Consider the following 18,997-nt stretch of genomic DNA (forward strand, 5'->3'; position numbering starts at 1 on the left):
ATATGTAATAGATCGACTTAATAGCAATGATCATACATAACGCCTCAGATTCCACCGTCACCTGTGTCTCTGCTGACTTCAACCTACTGCTCTGGTCTACAATGACCAATTAACAATTTCTTCATTTTAGCTTACTGGTTTTTAGGAACTTATTATACAGATGTAATCCACAACTGGGACTGCCTGACACCAAACGCTATGTTGGGCCCACAGACCCTGACTGTGATGTATTGAAAACTCTAAAATAAGCAAAGGTCTCTTGAAAAAGTATTTTCATTAACACAGCACTGTGAAATCTTCACTTCTAGTGCCAAAAAGTCAATACATCTGACAGTACATTTTAAGAATACAAATATTTGTTATGAGTCAGTGTTCATGAGTGACAGATCAAACTTACACTCAAACTCCACTACATAATCTTTACTTCCTTCTTCCCAAGACGAGGTAAATCAGAGGTAAATCAAATGTTCTTTTCTTTCCCCTCTATGCTCATGAAAGGGGTACACCATCATAAAAACAATTTGCTTCTTCAAAATTCAAGTAATCTAGCAACAAGAAAGGATAAGGATGGTATTAAGTTACGCTGCTTAACTGCAGAGGTTAACTGTTAGATAAAATTAAGACGACAAAGCTGCTTAAAGAGACAACCATGAGACAGAATGGATGATCATTCCCTACCTTCACGCAAAATGTCAGAAATAAGTTATGAAATAACACCCATATAATTTCAAAACTATTTAAAAGACTTTGTTTAAAATAAGTAAACAAGATGAAGTGTTTATTTGCATAGCATACTTCCTGTTGTATAAAACTTAAGACATTTTTTACCTTTCTCTGAGCTTTGCCATAGTTACAATTTCCCTAGCTAAGCTTCCAACTAAGCTGCAAAAGAGAACTACCGGCCAGATACCGGGGCTGGACTATGATCCTTAGCTCAATCAGAGATTGAATCAATCCCAAAATTTAATTTTACCACAAACCAAGAACCGATGCAAGTTGCGTTGGCTGGGTTAGTTCTTCACAGCAGCTCCCCTGGCTAGAGATCACCACAGCGCTGAATTTCACTGTCCTTTCACCTCTGCCACCTGAAAGTGCCCTCTGCTGTGGCCAGGCTAAGAAGAGATGGCACAAAGCCAACAATGCCAGCCTTGTGTCACATTATATTGCTTCAGGATTTCCAATCTTACCTATTCTGTAGGGGCAGCTTTTTACCTCCATGCACCAACTAAGCACCACCAAAGTAAGAATCAAATCTTATCTTTAGAAACATTTTAATGGAAAGACTGTACACTATGGAAGCTACCACTATAATGCAAGTTTGTGAGCAGAAAGAGAATAGAAGAAAAAAGACAACAAAAGATTGAAAATTAAGATAATTTACTTATCTTAGATTAACACCTCTTTTCTCCTATTGTACAAGAGTATTGTAGACAGTACACAAACTGAGCTGAGGTTGCAGAAAGGATCAAGGTGGCAGGTAGTAGTTAGCATCGCAGTGTTGGGTATGTGCTCCATACAGATATGAAACCACAGAAGACAATACTGAAAGCTCTTAAAAATTGTGTCACTGAAACTCTGAGTTAATAAAAAAATTTGGTCAAGGGTTGGAACAGATGACATCATCTTTAAAGCTGGCACATGTTCTCTCTTCTGACAAAGATAATTCCATTGTTTAAAAGACCACTAAGCTAGAAACTCTGCATCTAGGTAGCTCTACACACACACAGAGTTATTAAATAGTACAGTTTTAGAAATTATCCTACAGCTTATAATACCCAGCTGTGGACTTGAAATATATAGAGTGTACTAAGGAAGAAAATAAATAGCTAATTAAGCAAAAATGAGCCTTTATTTGCAATATTTTTTATTTTGCTTAACCAAGTTCTCCTCTGTGTTTTTATTAAAAAAAAAAAAAAACACAAAAACAAAAGACAAAAGCTTAGTTTGATGAAGACAATATAAAGCTTTCTTTTTCCGAAGAATCTTGCAATGAAGGTTTTACAAGTTGGGAGATATTTGGCAGTTCTGACGTTTTTGACTCTACCTGAACTACAATAAAACACTGACTAATACTGAGAACCAGGAAAACAATATTTCTATGGTAAATATGTATTTGTATGTGCTATTAAAGAAAAAAGCGACTTAACAGATCAAAAGAGTATTTTTCCCACCTCTCTTTGTACCCTATCCCCAACTAGCAACCCACTCCTCCTGCCAGCAGACAGTACAAACTGAATTCCACTGAAATCTATGCTTTCAAAACGCTAATAGACTGCTACCGTTCTAGATACTGGTTTGAAGCTATTCAGCTCCTGCCTGGAAAATTCATCTACACTATCTCCTGCCACAAGCAGAGGAAAAAAATAGCTAAGCAATGGGATAGCTAGAGAATACAGCATCAGTCAGTTCTGATTACTGCAACAGTTCGCCAAAATTCCCAGTTTTCAAAATTATGCAAAAACTTCCATATCCTCTTTTTAATCGAAACACTCTTTATTCAAATACCAAACCAAATATTACAAAATGAACTGCATCATGAACTAGCTTAATTTGTTTCTGAACTGGTGATATAAAAAACACTGGAGAATGACAGAAACGCAAAATTTTACTTACTTAAGAAATTGGAAATTATAGTCAAATAAATAATCATGAAGTACAACAAGTTGTGTACCTGAAATTCAATATTTATAAAGCTAGTGGATCCGTGGAAATAGAGGATCAGAAATCTCTAATATCAAGATGTTTTGAAGATAAAAACAAAGTGAGGATTAATTTCTTCTCCCTCTTCACAATAATCTAGCATATTTGTCTTCTGCATTCGAGAGCTCAGCATAGATTTTGAGCTGTGCAAGTAATTCTTTTTCTCTGTTCTCTTAACAGGAATTCAGAATTCCTTATTTGCTCTGTATTATTAAGTCAGGTAACAGCAGGGATAATGATGCTCCACCCTTTGACCATGAAAGGAAGAAAGAGTAATTCACTTACCTGGGAAAACAGAAAGGACAGTCAACTGGAATTAAATGCAAGCAATCAGGCCTAATTAAGCCAGATGAGACCAAAGTGGAGTATGGTCTTTTACCATCAAGTTAAATGAACAGCTATACATGAACCAACTAAGACTTACTCTTGTGAGGTTTGTCAACCAGCACTTTATCTAATACTCTTCAATATGCTATGAATAAAGAAGAGGAGGACTGCTCTAAAACATCAGAGCCATAAATTTTTCATTACATTTAAGCAAATGACTATTAAAGCACGTTTATGGAAGAGGAAAAGATGCTTTAATCACTTAAAATGTATTGCAAACTAATGCTTTATTTTTACTTAGTTATGTCAACACATCACAGCTAAAATTAAGAGCTTCACTGTCCAAGGTAAGATGGTCCTTCCTAAAAAGTTTATAATTCAAATAAACAAGAGGGAGAAAGAATGAGATAAAGAAATAATCCCTACTTGATAACATGAAAACGAAGTACGACTCCAAGATGATGGGGAAAGAAATTCATTTAACTGAAAACTGAAACTAGATTTCTTGAATAACAGAAGAGCAATCCTTTCTCTGTGACAGCTCTTCTCTTACATTTCAGATTTATTAGCCACATTAGGACACAACAGTTCCTGGAAAACTGACATAAAAATGGGATATAACTGAAAATACTCTAAATACTCTAAATTCTTGCAGAATCCTCTGAAGGCAGCAATTCTGTGAACTCAAAGCATATATTAACTATTGGCCCTCTACCGATACCATTTGTGTTACTGCTCTAGATATACTTGTTTGAGGTTCAAATGAACAGGTAACATAAGTGAAGCTCAGAAAAGAGTAACATATCCCAAGATACAGCTAGAGCTTCTTTAACAAAAGCACAGGCAAGCATACAAGATCACCTTCTGTAGGAGCCTGAGCATCCCAAAACCACTGCAGTAAGGTTTGTTTGTGTTCTCTAGCTATAAGATTAAGCCCTGTAACGTAGTTTTTATATTCACTGCTGAAGAGTTTTTCAGCATGCACGATACACTGCACCCCCTTTCAGCAGAACATGTATTCTGCACTGAAGTGGTCTAGGTACAATACAAAGAAACTGAACGAAAAAAGACAGCTTTTAAAGAATTGAGTGTTGTCATATCACTTTAAAAAAATCATTTGTTAACTAATGGTAACGGAAAAATTGATTTTTTCATAGCACCTTAAAATACAATCAAGAACGACCACCTTTCTCCTAATACTTGAATGTCTATAATCAACTCCAAGAGCTTTTGCCAAGCTCTTTTTCTTCTGTTTTGCCATTTGATAGGTACACTTGGATATCTAGAGGCATAATAATTTGACCACATCAGGAAGTCCACAGTAAAAAGTTTCTGTATAATCACAGTCATGCTGGAAGGTATGAAACAACACAATGCCAATACTTAATGGTGCCTTTATTTACAGTTCATCTCCAGAGCCCTTTCAAACCAACACATTGCTTTCCTGCAGGATTATCATATCATGTATTAGGCAGCAGCTGATAACATATGGAGTGATAGCAAACTTTTGCTTAATACAAATACCAAAATGAATAAAGTTTAATGATGGGCAAGTTGGGGGAAAATGCTGTAAGGCAAGTCAATTTTTTAATTAAAAAAAATTGCATACCAGAGAATGTTAATGAGCCAAAAGTCCCTTGAGACCACTTTTACACATTCTGCACTATTTTGACGCCCCTGGTAAAGAAAACGGAACTGTTCTCACTCAGCCCTGGTTGAAGACACGTTCTTTTTTCAATGTCATAGCAAAACTTGAAATCTGAAACTATCTTATTCATTGGGTTACTTTACTCACTTTTAGCCACTCAGAGTTATCAAACTAAAAGCAGAAAAGACAAAACGATCACAAGTCACAAAATAAAAAAATCTCACCAATACCTTTAACTTCTTCATAAATGCTATCATCTACTGATTCATTGTTCACTTGTTCAACATCGTCATATTCCTCTTCCTCCTCAGGAATAGTATTAGATTCCATATCTATGTAACAGCAGTTAAAAAGTTAACATTTACTAGAAAAGAATGCCTAAGCAGAAATTTATGCAAAATGAAAACACAATTCATCTCCTATGAGCTGGTGCTTACAGTATACTCTGCTTATTTTCTTACAGCGTTCATAAGGAAGAGCTCTCAAGCTAAAAGTATTCTTGGAAAAAAAACCCAAAAATCTTGCAAAAGGAGAAAAGTCTGTAAAAGCTACGACATGACTGAGAACTAGGACTTGCTATTCAAAACTTGGACAAGTGGGAATATTAGATATACAAACGTGACAGGCATGTTAATGGACAGAACTACCATCACTAAGCAGTATCGGCAATAAAGGCTACTGCTCCATTGGCTGACTTACCTTGAATTACAAATTTGACTTCCTGTACCCATTCCTCTGCTTCTTTGGGAGTGGCAGCTGTGAACTATTAAACATTTATTAATAACTACTACCAGTAATGACAAAAACACAACAACAATTTCATTAGCAATAAAAAAGAGAGACTGTAGCATTCTCATCACTTCCTCAAGAAACCATTAGTAATTCTTTTCATGTCTTCTGGTACTTTTCTTGCAAGGATGCTTCTTATAATGTACAGCTAATTTTGACAAATTTACGTAATTGAAGGAGAGGATGATGGATTTGAAACTCTGATCAGCAGCTGGCAGCTGTGCAGAAAAAAGCTGCTTCTCTTCATCAATGTCAAAGCCAGAACTGATGAACAAAATTTGCCCTTGACAATTAGAAGACACCCATGAATTTCTTTAGACTGCTGGGTACAGTTTTCTTAAAAATGTTCTTGTCAGACTCCAACACACTACCTGACAGCTTAATTAACCGGCTTTCAACTGCAATCTCAGATATTTAAAACTTATTAAACTTACATTCCATATTGATGTCTAGCTGATAGATCTCCGAATTGCACGGCTGATATGTGCCTTTACGTAGATTTTCCTTGCAAAGCCATGACCAATATAATATGTATTTAACACTGATATATATTTCAACTTTTTTTTTTGCTATTTAATTCATCCAAGAAATCATGCAGACATACTATACAATAGATATTAAAATGCTAACATTGAAATGACCAATAGATAAAGATGACAGATTTCCTTGCTCTTGTCCAAAAAGATAATATTTGAACACGTACATACATATTTTAAATCAGATTTTTTTCCTAATATATGAATATACAATATAAGCAAGCAAGGGTTTCCTTTTTTCATTAAGATGTCCAAGTTGTTTTACTGAAATGTTAATTCATGAACTGGAATTGTAACGGCTTTATCAATTTAATTTCAAGTCAACATAAAAAAGTCCAACCTGATAAATGCGCTTATCAGGAGCAGAGATTTCAAAACAGCAATCTTTCTTTGCATCCTTCCGAAGGCTATTATTCATTCTGATGGTGTAGCCCTCTAAGGCAAATTCACCTTTCTGTTGTTTGTCTGTTGGAGATAAAAAACAAAGTTAGAGCTTCATTTACAGCAGCGAACGTAAGTGGCTCAGCAGGTTATCATTTATTCAGATTTTGTTTTCCATTTCATGAATTTTACAAAGAACAGGGAGGTTTTTAGCAAAATGATTAGGTGATGCTTCTGGAGATAAAGCCTTATTTCAAAGGAAGACGTACACAAAAGTACATTTTTCTGTAGGATGCCTAAGGAATTCCACAGGGAGATGTTTGCAGATGGTGGTCTTATTTAGTAAGAAGTGCATGTTACGAAACTTGTATCTAGGGAAAGCCAAGAAGTGGAACTTGCAAGACACGCTTCCTATAAATCAGTGTCTCTTTCAGGTTCAGTAAACCAATGGGAAAACCTGTCTAGCTCAGAACTTGCTGAGCTCCATCCTAAACTAACCACTTCACTCAAAAAATAAAATTTAAACTCCTTTTCAAGCAATTGGAAAAGCTTCTCCCCACATTCTCCCACCCACTCCCAGATGCGCCTCCTTTCCACATGGCAGAAACACAGAACGAATTTTGTTATAAATTCAAGCGTGTGTTCCAAAAGCATTTCTCTCAACACAGCAAATGTTTAATTAGCTAATAAAAGTACTGAGCCCTACCACAGTTTATTATGTAGAGCCATGTGGTTGTTTTAAAGACAATTCAACTTTTCAAAGGTTCTGGTTTATAAAAGTATCACTTAGAACAGGCCTGAGTTTAAATATACTGCATGTTGGGCAAGAGGCACTTGTGGGCTCCTTCTGAGCTCTTCAGACCAAACCCTACATCTGATTTTATGTGCTCTGGAATCTTTTGGTGGACATTAAAAATAAATCAAAAAAGCAAAAGTACATCTGTTTTGAAATTTCTGTAGATCACTGTGCAGCGTTTGAGTGAAGATCGGCATCATCAGTCACATTTTGCTCAGGCAAATAAAGAACAAACTGCAGTTGCAAATGAAAGAAAATGCCATTAAGCATGGGGTTTTTCCACAGTAGAGAAAAGCATTAATTAACAATCAGCATCAGTCACAACAGCAAAACTACTTGCTGAACAGAACTGAGGTGCAAATCGAGCATCCATTGCTTATGTTTGTCAACAAAAGGAGAAAACTTCTAGAGCAGATAAAACAGGAAAAACTACCATTTTCAACAAAATTTTGTCACCTTTCTCGAAATTTAACAGGAAAGCAAACCTTTTTTTCCACTCCTAAGAGGGCAAAAACTGGCTAACAAAGCAACATGAACATCAATGGATGCAAGAGCAGTCACCATACAAATACTCTTGCTAGTAATCTGACATGCACATAGACACAAATTCTTCGTCCTACCACCTTTTTACGAACTCTCACCCAGGGCAAGTAAATATTAAATAACACAATTATATGAGGAAATCCAGGGCACTGTTCTATTTTCTTTTCTAGTCCCTTCTCCCACAGTAAGTTTTATTATGCCTTAATTAAGTACTAATGATACAGTACTAATATTTTATATTTGCTCAGTCTTCCACTCCTACAATCAAACAGCACACAGATGCAAAATTCAAGGGATCGCAAGGCAGATATTATAAATAATAACTTGCAATAGGTTAACTAGGTTCCCTTTTAATGAAATTCATTTCTGCCTAGAAATTTTACTGTTCCCTCACTTGTGACCTCAGGGAGAAGAAGAAGTGAAACTACATTAATTTCTCACTCTCCCATGCTGGAGGTTTATCAAAAACCAAGAAGATGGGAGCACACAGACAGAATAAACAAATACCAGGTTCAAAAGGTAGAAACATTTTGTCAAGATAAAAATGAGGCAAGTATTCAAATTTAGTCTCTTGGATTGTTTCTGAGACTGCTTCTCTGTGACGTGGATGGTCCCTTTTATGGTAATACAGTTTTACAGAGCTAGTCTCAGATGACCTCTGTACTGGTACTTGTTCTTTCAAAGAGCCTTACAGTTAAAACAGAAAGACTCTGTACTTTGTACTGGAAGGGGAACGCGGTGCATGGTATCCACATTGCGTTTGATTGTTTTATTGTTTATACTGTCTTTGTCTTATCTCTCTGAATATGCTGTTCCAGGGCTAATGAAAATCACCTGTACACACCACCAAAAAAAATAATCTCCTTTGCTATTAAATTCTTTCGCTGACCTTTATAGCAACAGACTAGTCATAGCATTGCTACTTTTGTTTCTAATTGACTGTGCAGTAAAGTGCCTCTGATTGAAGCCCAGTGTGGCATTATGCACATGCTTAAAATGTTGACCACAAGGAAATTTTAAGACAATGAGACACTTCACAGCCCTAACCCAGAACCCATTAAAGTTGAGAGAAAGACTCTCAGCATGCATTCACACTCCCTGTGGCAACAAGCCAGAGATAGACCTAGCACGTCCTGAGAAACAGCTCCACAAATATGGAACGGCAGGACACGGGTCAGCTCTAGCTCAGCTGCATGCTCTGATGGTGACAAGCAAAGGAGGTCTACAAACCCCAGTTACTCTGGCAGAATACATCCTTCCAGGTTGGAGTGGAGACCAACCCCATCACCTGATTACCGCAGAGCAAATCACGACCCATGGTAGCCGTTTGGACAGGCCCAGCAGTCAGGTGCAGGCTTGAAGGCAGGGCCATCTTGTGATCACCAGAACAAATGACCATCTCAACTTCATCTATCGGCAAAGGCTTGCAGCTTACTAGGCGTGCAGATAGACTTGGGCTTTCAGTTTAAAGCTGCCATGTGAAGTTAGTACCACAGTGACTTCTGTGAACTTTCCATTCAGAGTTATACCAGAAATATTTTCTGGAGACTGTGCTTTAGGAAGAGTCAAACAGTTTTTGATGTTTAAAAACTCTGAAGACTTAAAGATTTTACTTGGAGACTTAAAATTAGATATAGTTGGTTTTTATGGTGGGAGCCTTAAAAGTAGCTTTAGGAAGCACATTTACATTGCAGAGACTTCACTTTCATTTTGAACCCTCAAATCAGAACTGGAGTTTTGCCTAGGCAGGAATACAACGGCATATTTAGGAGGAAGGAGGGAGAGACATGCAGATAGAACACACTTCTCTGAAGGAGGATAAAATTCTTGCTGCCTCTTGTTTTCTCAAGATAGGGCTTTGCAATTCAACAACAGGAAACCCTTAAGTTGTCCCAGAACAACATAGAACAAAATTGCAAAAGCGTAATACTGTAAAATTACATTACTGCAAAAGCATAATCAGTCTTGTAAAAACAAAAAAGGATCGCGAACATCATCAAGTGTAAGTTGTTCCACAATCAGTCAAATTTTATTTCAGAATAAGCTGGGTTTTGCTCTCATCTCCTCCTCCTTTTCCCTTCTCCCCATTCCAGGCACACAACAGAAAAATAAATCTGAGTCTGTGTAGATAATTTTGTGTCAGGAATTTAGAATTGCAAAAAGTTAATATAACAGAGTGGAGGAGAGTCAGGCACTAAGTACTTTAAAAAAAAAGTCAAAACTAGTACATAGATATTTGAGGGAAATAAATATGAGGGGCTATATTTAAAATAGAGAAAATACAGATTTGAATGAAATTTGAGAGCCACTTTAAACATTTTTCTTACATATAAACTTTGTTCATACTAAAAATAGTGAAATGTTAACAACGGAAACAGGGCCAATATTATATTGGGAAAAAAAGAGTCTCAAGGGAAGCAGAGAAAAAGGGTTTCGAAGTAACCTTGCGTAACTGAGTCCATGGGAACTTTTAAAACAAAGAAGGGTAAACCTTCAACGGGGTCTTGAAATGATTGGGTTGTAAATTTGAGGCCTAAGGCGATGTGCACATATTATTAGCACATGTAAAAAGAATCAGTGCGTTCTGAAGAACAGAGGGGACTCAGATAGTAGAAAGGAAAGAAGTAACAGAGAAAGGCATAAGGAATAAAGGCAAATAGAAAGATTTCAGAGAGTGATAAAGTATTTATAGATAGTATTAGAATCTATAATTTAACTCTCTTCATCTTGAAATTAGGAGCCTGTAAGATCTTACGGTTTACATGGCTTCATGACAAATGTAGTTTCACATGCTTTTCCATACACAGGATGTCTGCTTTCTAAAAATAGTAGGTGTCAATATCTCCAAAATGGTAATTTCTTTTCCAGCTTTTGGAACAGTCCTTTCCAAACGCATGCATAGAAGTTCTTCCCTTTTAGACAGCAGATCAAAAATGCAATGGACTATTATTTTTTTTCCTTTCCTTTAATCTAAATTTAAAAAAATGAAGAAATGGAGGCAATGATTGAAACATGCTATTTAGGGCACCAGTTTGTTTACATTCAGTTTGCTTATACTTATTAGTTATTTCTGAAATAACACACTATTTATGGCAAGTGTGCCTCTTGAGGTCTGAATTTAACATTCTTGGAGCAGAAGACTCAGTATTCATTAGATAGATGCCTTTGATTGCTGTCACCCTGCTACAACAAAGTCCTATTGAACATTCACAATTCCCGCAGATTTCTGTTACAGATTCTGTCAAAAGTCTAAACTAAACAAGGATTTTTGCCTTTCCAATGTGGTTGTTCAGAGAGGGAGGACTAAGAGAAGGAGGTCTGTAGCTAAAAGCAAAATGATGCTTGAACAGCTTTCCATTGGGTTTGTGTATCTTTCCTCACTCCTAGAAAGAGAAATTTGCAAGCCTCACATGTGAAAGAAATTCCAGTAGCCTAGTTAGGCAAGTCACTAGGACAGATTTGCAAATGCAACTCTAGGCTTTCTCCTCCCTTAATATTGTTCAGTCACCAAGTTCTTCAAAAAAATAAAACAAAACAAAAAAAATCCTCTTTTGCACAAATAGAAGTAGTCCATCCACTGGCCTGGCCACCACTATCTTACTATTCACAGAAATCCCAAATTTTCATGTCTTTATTAAAAATGAAAAATAAATAAATTGGAAAAAAAAAACAAACCTCAGACTTTTCTAAAAGCCTCTGAATTATCACCCTCTTCAACATCATATTACTGGCAAGCAGGCAGATACCGTTTTCAAGTTATAAAAATGAAAATAAATTTTTAGTGCCCATTAACAGGGGAAAAATTACCATGATGTTATCAATTACTGTCTTGCTAAACATTTAGCTGATCTCTCCAGTTTGCTGAGACAGAAGGGCATATAACACTGTGGCCTAGTGATGAAGAAGTAATGAAGCCATTAATTCATTCATTTATAAAGCAACAAATTAACTTTCCTTCTTCACATGCACTTTGAGGTGCGAAAGGTTAGCCACACCACCTAGGTGCCTGAACACGAAAAACGATATGCAAACAGAGTACCCAACTCAGGACGCAACTGCATGGAAGCAAAGAAAAGAGAAGGACTGTAAAAGGTTTATGGAAGGAAAGACTACGAAAAGGAGGACCAGACAAGCTTCTGGAAATCCAAACCAGCTCTGACATTTGAACATGCTTCTCTGCAACATTGCGGGGCACACGCTGGCAACAGATATTGCAGCACAAGCACAAAAATACACGTGCTTCCTGCCACACCTGTTTCTGACATTTAATTAGGTCAAACCTTTAAGCTTTATTCCTCCATTTACTCCACATACCATTGATCAGCGAATAAAAAAAATGTAGGTGATTCACTCAGACCTGTCTATATTGCAGGGATAAATAACACTGTTTCAGTGTCCAATACAGCACCAAACGTATGAGAAAACGGCGGAGGAAACAGAGAAACAAGACATTCATTAGCCTGCGGACACCATAACTGTTAAAAGGATGCTTGTAAACACTTAGGTGAACACACACACATACACAAACACAGTCATCTACTGTACTTTCACAGGCTTTAGCTTTTACTATATTATCCTGGACTAGGGCTCTTATTTTTCATCATTCAGGTCTGAACAAATGGTTCTGAGATTTCTCCTTATATGTGTGTGTGAGCTTGATACACTTCCATACTACTTCTTGCTTTCCCAATGTAAAAAGGAGAAAGTTAGAGGAATTAAAAGTGGTCTGGAAACAACAAATCTACACAGCCTAACAAAAAGTCATCCTACAGCCTCACGTTTAGCATTCGGTTACGTTTACGCTGATATTTAAGCGTGAAAATCAAACCTTGGCCAACAAAATACACACTGCACCAGACACAAAATATCCTTCACAGATTATTCGCCTACATGTCCAGTTTTAAAAACATACAAAACTCAAAACAAGCCAAGCAGGAGCTAGAAATCCCTGCTGCCTCTCTGCATTATGTCCCACAACACACAGGCATCAGCGCTCCATCACCCATTCAACGTGACGCAGGCACCTAAGGAATCCCCCTCTCCCCTGTCTCTCTTCAAACCGGGTTCACATCGACAAGAGGGAATTTTCTGGCTGTGTGAATCAGCCCTGGAACCTGTCAGAAACCAGGGACCAGCTGATACAAAACATCTGCAGGCACTGCACAGGCTTGGGCAGATCGGCGTTGTTTATACAGACACCATCCCAACCGTTCAGGAGGCAGCAGCGATTTGCATGAAGCCCCCCAGATGCACGCTCCACCACTCTTCCAGGGTTGGTAAGAATACACCTTCGTTTTCTGCATGGCCCAAGTTATCTGGTACATCATCAAAGGTCACAACAAAAGAAGAAGGGCCCCAACACGACAGCGTACGAGAGCAAGTACCACTGCTGGACATTAACACTGAGAGCGAAAATGACCTCCGGTTCTTCCAGTGACAAGATGCTAAATCTCCTCAGGATTGCCTCCTCACACACCTCATCCATGCTGACATCTGCAGCTAAACTGCATAATAAACAATAGCATATATGTTAACAACCATCAGCGCGACAGCTCAGTTTCAACAGCAAACTAGTTTGCCACGAAACTAAAGCAGGCTCTGGTGTCCTGTTTCTGCACAATGATGGCAACTTCATTCTGCATTGGAACAGGAATCCTTAATGTACTACGACATCAAAAGGCTGAAGAAAGTACCTCAAATCAGTCTAGGAAAAAGCTTTCTTCTTCAAAGGCACCTTCTGGAGTGACTGTTGCTCATCCCAGATCTGCAAGACAATACCATTCCACCATGCTCGCTAGTTTTTCTGTGCTAGCAGCACCAGTCACAAGGAGGTAGCCAGAAATTCATGCAGCTTTGTCTGCTTGCTCCATGAGCTACCGTTTAGAGTTCAGTCACGTTTATACAATTCCCAAAAACTGCTCCATGGACTAATGTGCTTCTACCATATCATTAGGTTACAGTCAGGAGGATCTTCCCCAAACAATCTGCAGCCTACAAAAGCTGTAAATGTATAAGCCAAAGCATCTGTCTATAGATCTATAAAGGAAAGAAATTCCATAGTGTATCACAGTGAATTCCTAACATGACACCAACACGCCAAGTGCTAGGGAACATGTTTGCACGTTTCTTAATTTTCAGCATAGGTATTAGAAACGACAATGTAGCCTTGACAGTCAGGTTGTTGCAAAAGTAAAAACACAGATAGAAAAAGGGGAAGTAGGCAGTTTTCCTACCTTAATCCAAAAAACATATGCTAGAAAGCATAAATAATTGTTATCATAGACATAAGAGAAACAAAGTAAAAATCACAAAGCCTTTTATTTTTTCTTTCTTTTCTTTTTTTGGTTTTGCAAAAACTAGCAGATGAAAAGCAAAATATTTAAAAACCTGTAACAATCTTTAAGAACTAGCCATATATTCTGACCAAATAAATTGCCACTTTTTAAGTACTAGATAATGTACAACTATATATAAATAAACAACACAAGATATTTTTCCAGAGAAACAAATTATTATTGACAAATTAGTGTTTTGCCACATCTCCTCAAAATTTTTTAAGTAAGATTGTTTATGTTTTTGAAGTTTGATCAATCTGTAAATCCCAAGGAAAGAGTAAAGAAAAAAACATTTAGCAGATATACTAAAGAAGTATATCTTGAAAACTCTGAAAATATCAACTCTGAAAACAAAGAATATGATGGGAAACTGTAGCAGAATGAAAACTGGACTTACAATTAGGTGCTTACTTTATTTCTGTTTGTTTTGTTTTTTTTTCAGGGAGAGGATGAGTTTAAATGAGCCAGCATATTGAAGAGTGGAACAAACTGGACCAAACTAAAGTAGTTTTCGAATAAAACAATACAAAATAACTACTTGCACTAATCTCAAGTAGGGTCCCACAAACAAGAAGAAGAAAAAAGCTTCAATGGAAAGTTTGCCCAGGAATAAGTATTCTTTTGTGGGGAAAAAAATACAGAATTGCACTTTAAAATTTACTCAGATATATTTCTGTATGATTTGTTTTACTCTTAAATATCAAATACACTTGGCGCACAATTTAAAGGATGTTTTATTTGACTGTCAATTTTTAAAATTCAAAGTTATATCTTAACGTTTATGCCAGATTCTTTCTAAAGTGGCCATTAAAAGTTACCTTCAGAAGCTAGCCTCGACAGTCTCCATGATTAGCTTTTAGTTACATCATTTCTAGCTTTTTCAGAACATAAGCTCTTTAGAAAGAAATATGGAACTCCACTCTGCGGTTTTTAGACTAACATTTTCCTGGAAAGAACTATCTTTATGAACTCCAAAGCTATAATTGCTAGAGGGTGTTTTAAAATGAAAATCCTATTGGGACTGAAAGAGCATTTTCTGTGCAGTAAATTAATCGAGTACCAGCAAACTATCAAACCTAATAGCTAGCTGTTATTGGCACACAAAGTAGCTTTGCAGGTAACAATCTTTTTTGCTCAGTTTCTCTGCTTTGGAAAATAAGCATATCACTTACAGATTCTGAAAAATATTCACACATTTTTTAAATTCACAGCACTGTTTAAGAACCAACTATTCTTTCAAAAGTTTCATTTGTTCTCTTAAAATGACCTTAGATTTGCAGCTTCCAACCCCGCTAAAGCTTTCATATTCTTCTGTGCATTAAAAGATCGTTTTTATAGTTTATCATAATTATTATAATTACCTTTGTCACTTCCATAATAATAGAAGACCGTCTTACTGATAGCACACCAACGCTTTTGCCATTCAAAGCCGAGAAAACTGTGGTCTGCAATTAATATAATTTGTGTTATATCACTTTATGGAGTTATTGAACACAAATATGTTACTTCTTTTCAAGGGTGAGGAAAGAGGGAGAAGGAGACAGGAAAATTGCTAAGGAAAGGAAACAAAATGTGGATATGAAGAAATGTACGGCACTAAGAAGGAAATTAGAAATAAAAATTGGTAGTAAGAAATCCAATAGGAATTTGAAATCATATAAAAGAGAGAAGTCATGCGTAACATTAAATATAAGGAAATAATGAACAACTTCCTAAATATTTCCTAGAGTTATTGCAGCATTAAGTGGGTATTAAAGTGACAATATAAGATTTATTGAATCAAGGTAAATATTGACTGAACCAAAGCTGAGATCAATATTTGCCCTGTTGAAGGAAAATAAATCTTGATGCTCACTGAAACATGAAGTCAACATATGGTACTTTTACATACGTTCCTAATGTTTTCTTCAAAACATATCTGAAAGTCTCTGAATTATCGCTGACAGCGGACTTTCACAGCATGATTTTTTTTTAGTCAATAAAGAAATAGGATTTTCTTTTAATACTGCCGGAGCAATTACGCATTGTACTTCTTTTGCATAATAATGCTTAAACATTTCAGTTTCCATTCCATTTTATTTATCACTCCTGTATAAAGTTATTTGTGCGTATGGCATCGAATACTGACACATAGACTTCTCGGATCTAAAACATGCACTAGTTTTCACAAAGATAGACCTACCTTTTCTGCGTTTTTCCAGGTATCCAGCCTTCAGAACAAACTGAAGATCTTGAGCTGCAATAGGAGGAAACTGATTCCCTGAAAGAAAAATAAGTTCTGTGAGGCACTGCTTTTCAAGCAATTTACTACAGTAACAGTAATAAACTTACAGATTTTACACTCTCAATATGCAGGAGCTACTAGAAAAAAGAATTCTAGTAATTACTATGTCAGATCATTTTAAGTACAAAGATCCTCTAACTACAAATGTCAGAGCTGTTGCTGCTGTTCTCACCACTTTAGTAAGGAAAAATATAGCTGTGTAGCAGGCCCTGCAATTCTCAAAAGGAAAAATATATAATTAAACAAGCTACGGCAACTTAGAAAACATTAGTTTGCATTTTGAACATGGTCTGTAAAGCAAGCTGGATAATGAAAGCAGTAAGTTTTCGAATGTGCAAACAAAACCAAGTATCACAACTCAACACGATTAATTCAACACAAGTAAATCAGGAACGTGGTTTTCAATACCAGCTTCACACAAAAACATCTTGAAACAACATACAAGGTGCAGACTCTCTATTACATTACCTACAAAAAAAGAAACCAGATGAAGAACGGTAAAACGTGATGCCTGTTTTTTACAGACATTGCCTAATACGACACAAAACTACTGCCTATAGGATCTATAATCCAACACTGGATAGACCAAAGACATTGCACAGAAGTCTACAAAACTGTAGATCTACAGATACTAATTTTAGATTTTGTAGAACACAGCTGCATCTTCAAGATGGTGAGCATGTTCCACTGTATTTTTTACCTTTTTCTCAACTGCTAATACACAGCTAGAAGCATGAGACTGACCAGTCAACCCTCCCTCAACTTAAAATAGAAATCTAAATGTTAAAAATTGATTCTTCCATCCTGCATCCTTCCCCTCCTAAAACAACAGAATTATGATTTAAATGGAACTCCTAGGATTAAGAACAGAAAGATGTTAGCTATGCTTAATAATTAACACATATATAAACATCACACTGTTCAAAGCAAGTAAAGAAGCAGAACAAAAGCTATTCCTGTGTTGCTGTTTTTTTAAGTGCATGTGAGCATCACAGTGAAGTTCCTACTACTTATTATCATCAAATATTCATAAGAGTCACTGTAGGTAGCTGGCAAGTTTACACGGCAGCAATTATTCATCAAAATATATGTAATCTCATTAAGTTCTACCAATATAAGCATACAAAAAAGGACTGATATCAGCAGACAATCTCTGTACTAAAGAAACACTTTCAGCTACGCAGAGTGGGTTAAAGATCAATTGTCTGACCTTGAACCAAAAATACTGCCTCTGGAAGATGATGCCAAATTCTTGGATTTTTAGGTTGTTTCTTAAAATAGAACATTTTTTAATCAGTGTCCACAAATGAGTTGGTTTATGGTGGTCTTATTTAAATACGGTTGTGAGAGGAAAAAAGAAAGAAAAAGAGGTAAGAACTTTCAGAGAATGTTATTTTTTCAAGTACGAAAATACTCAAAATGAGAACGTATTCCTCAAATAACACAACTGACTTTTTAGACAACAAAAGATTTTGTTGGATATCATATGGTAGTAGATAGAATTTTATATACATTGACATTTCCACTGATTTTTTTAAATTAATATTAAAGATCAGGAGTATACTAGCTATTATTTCAGTTTCTACGAAATTGTTACTACTGTGTTAAAAATACAAGAGTTATTGGCTGCATGCACATGCATTTTAAAATGCTGCAGCTGTCCCCCCTCGCTTGATAACATGCAATTACTGCACAACGCTAAATGAGAATTTAACACAAAGACAGTTGCTGGCTGGTACATTGTAAATTTAACAGTTACTTTAAAAGATGACCTAATGATGATATTATGAGTGGGGGAGGTGAAGAGTTTTACAAATACATATAGTGTGCTGCTTTATATCGGTCATTGGGAGGCATCAGTGTGCAACACTTACATCTTTACCTCATCCAGCAGAGCTCATTTTAGAACAGTGCATCCCCACAGAGGTGGAAGATGTAAAGCCTAATTAAACAAACAGACAAAACCAGTTTATTCTTAAATTTTTGAGTTTAAGAACTTCAACAACTATTTGGATCTATTTTCATACACTATTGTTCGTATCAATTTTGGTTTTGATGACAAAGCTTGGCAAGCGATCATTTAATGAACAGCCAAATCAAATGGGGCATACAGTCCCAAACAAGCACATACTTCAGGGACTTCCTTAATCTTACCCTGCCTATAGGTAGAAGCTCACCTGAACTAACTAGTGTATCAAGAATAGTGTAACCAGCAGGAACAGGGAAGTGATCCTGCCCCTGTACTCGGCACTGGTGAGGCCGCACCTGGAATATTGTGCCCAGTTTTGGGCCCCTCGCTTTAAGAGAGATATTGAGCTCCTGGAGCGAGTCCAAAGAAGGACGACTAAACTGGTCAAGGGGCTGGAAAATAAAACTTACGAGAAGCGGCTGAGGGAGTCGGGGCTGTTTAGCCTGGAGAAGAGGAGGCTGAGGGGAGACCTGATTACAGCCTACAAATACTTGAGAAGGGATGGTGGGGAGGTAGGGGAAGGGCTCTTTACATCAGTGATGGGTGATAGAACAAGAGGAAATGGGTATAAGCTTAGGGGAGATTCAGGTTGGATGTTAGGAAGTATTTCTTCTCTGAAAGGGTTGTCAGCCACTGGAATAGGCTGCCCAGGGAGGTGGTTGAGTCCCCATCCCTGGATGTGTTTAAGA

The 18,997-nt window shown here is 36.8% G+C and overlaps 1 protein-coding gene across 4 annotated transcripts in view; it reads right to left on the reverse strand.

The window, feature by feature from the left end:
- Positions 1–18,997, reverse strand: part of SKAP2 (src kinase associated phosphoprotein 2) — a 123,561-nt gene that overhangs the window by 31,623 nt on the left and 72,941 nt on the right. For 2 of the 4 annotated variants that reach the window (XM_086614719.1, XM_086614720.1), the window contains exons 5-9: positions 16,238–16,315; positions 15,417–15,500; positions 6,341–6,465; positions 5,375–5,438; positions 4,906–5,007 (exon numbers count right to left, since the gene is read on the reverse strand). In XM_086614719.1, the coding sequence (XP_086470845.1) occupies positions 4,906–5,007; positions 5,375–5,438; positions 6,341–6,465; positions 15,417–15,500; positions 16,238–16,315 (453 nt within the window). The remainder of the gene's footprint in view (positions 1–4,905; positions 5,008–5,374; positions 5,439–6,340; positions 6,466–15,416; positions 15,501–16,237; positions 16,316–18,997) is intronic. The other 2 variants (XM_086614721.1, XM_086614722.1) reach the window with 2 other exon arrangements.

The sequence above is a fragment of the Tauraco erythrolophus genome, chromosome 7 (genome assembly GCF_009769465.1).
Source record: "Tauraco erythrolophus isolate bTauEry1 chromosome 7, bTauEry1.pri, whole genome shotgun sequence".
Lineage (NCBI taxonomy): Eukaryota > Metazoa > Chordata > Aves > Musophagiformes > Musophagidae > Tauraco > Tauraco erythrolophus.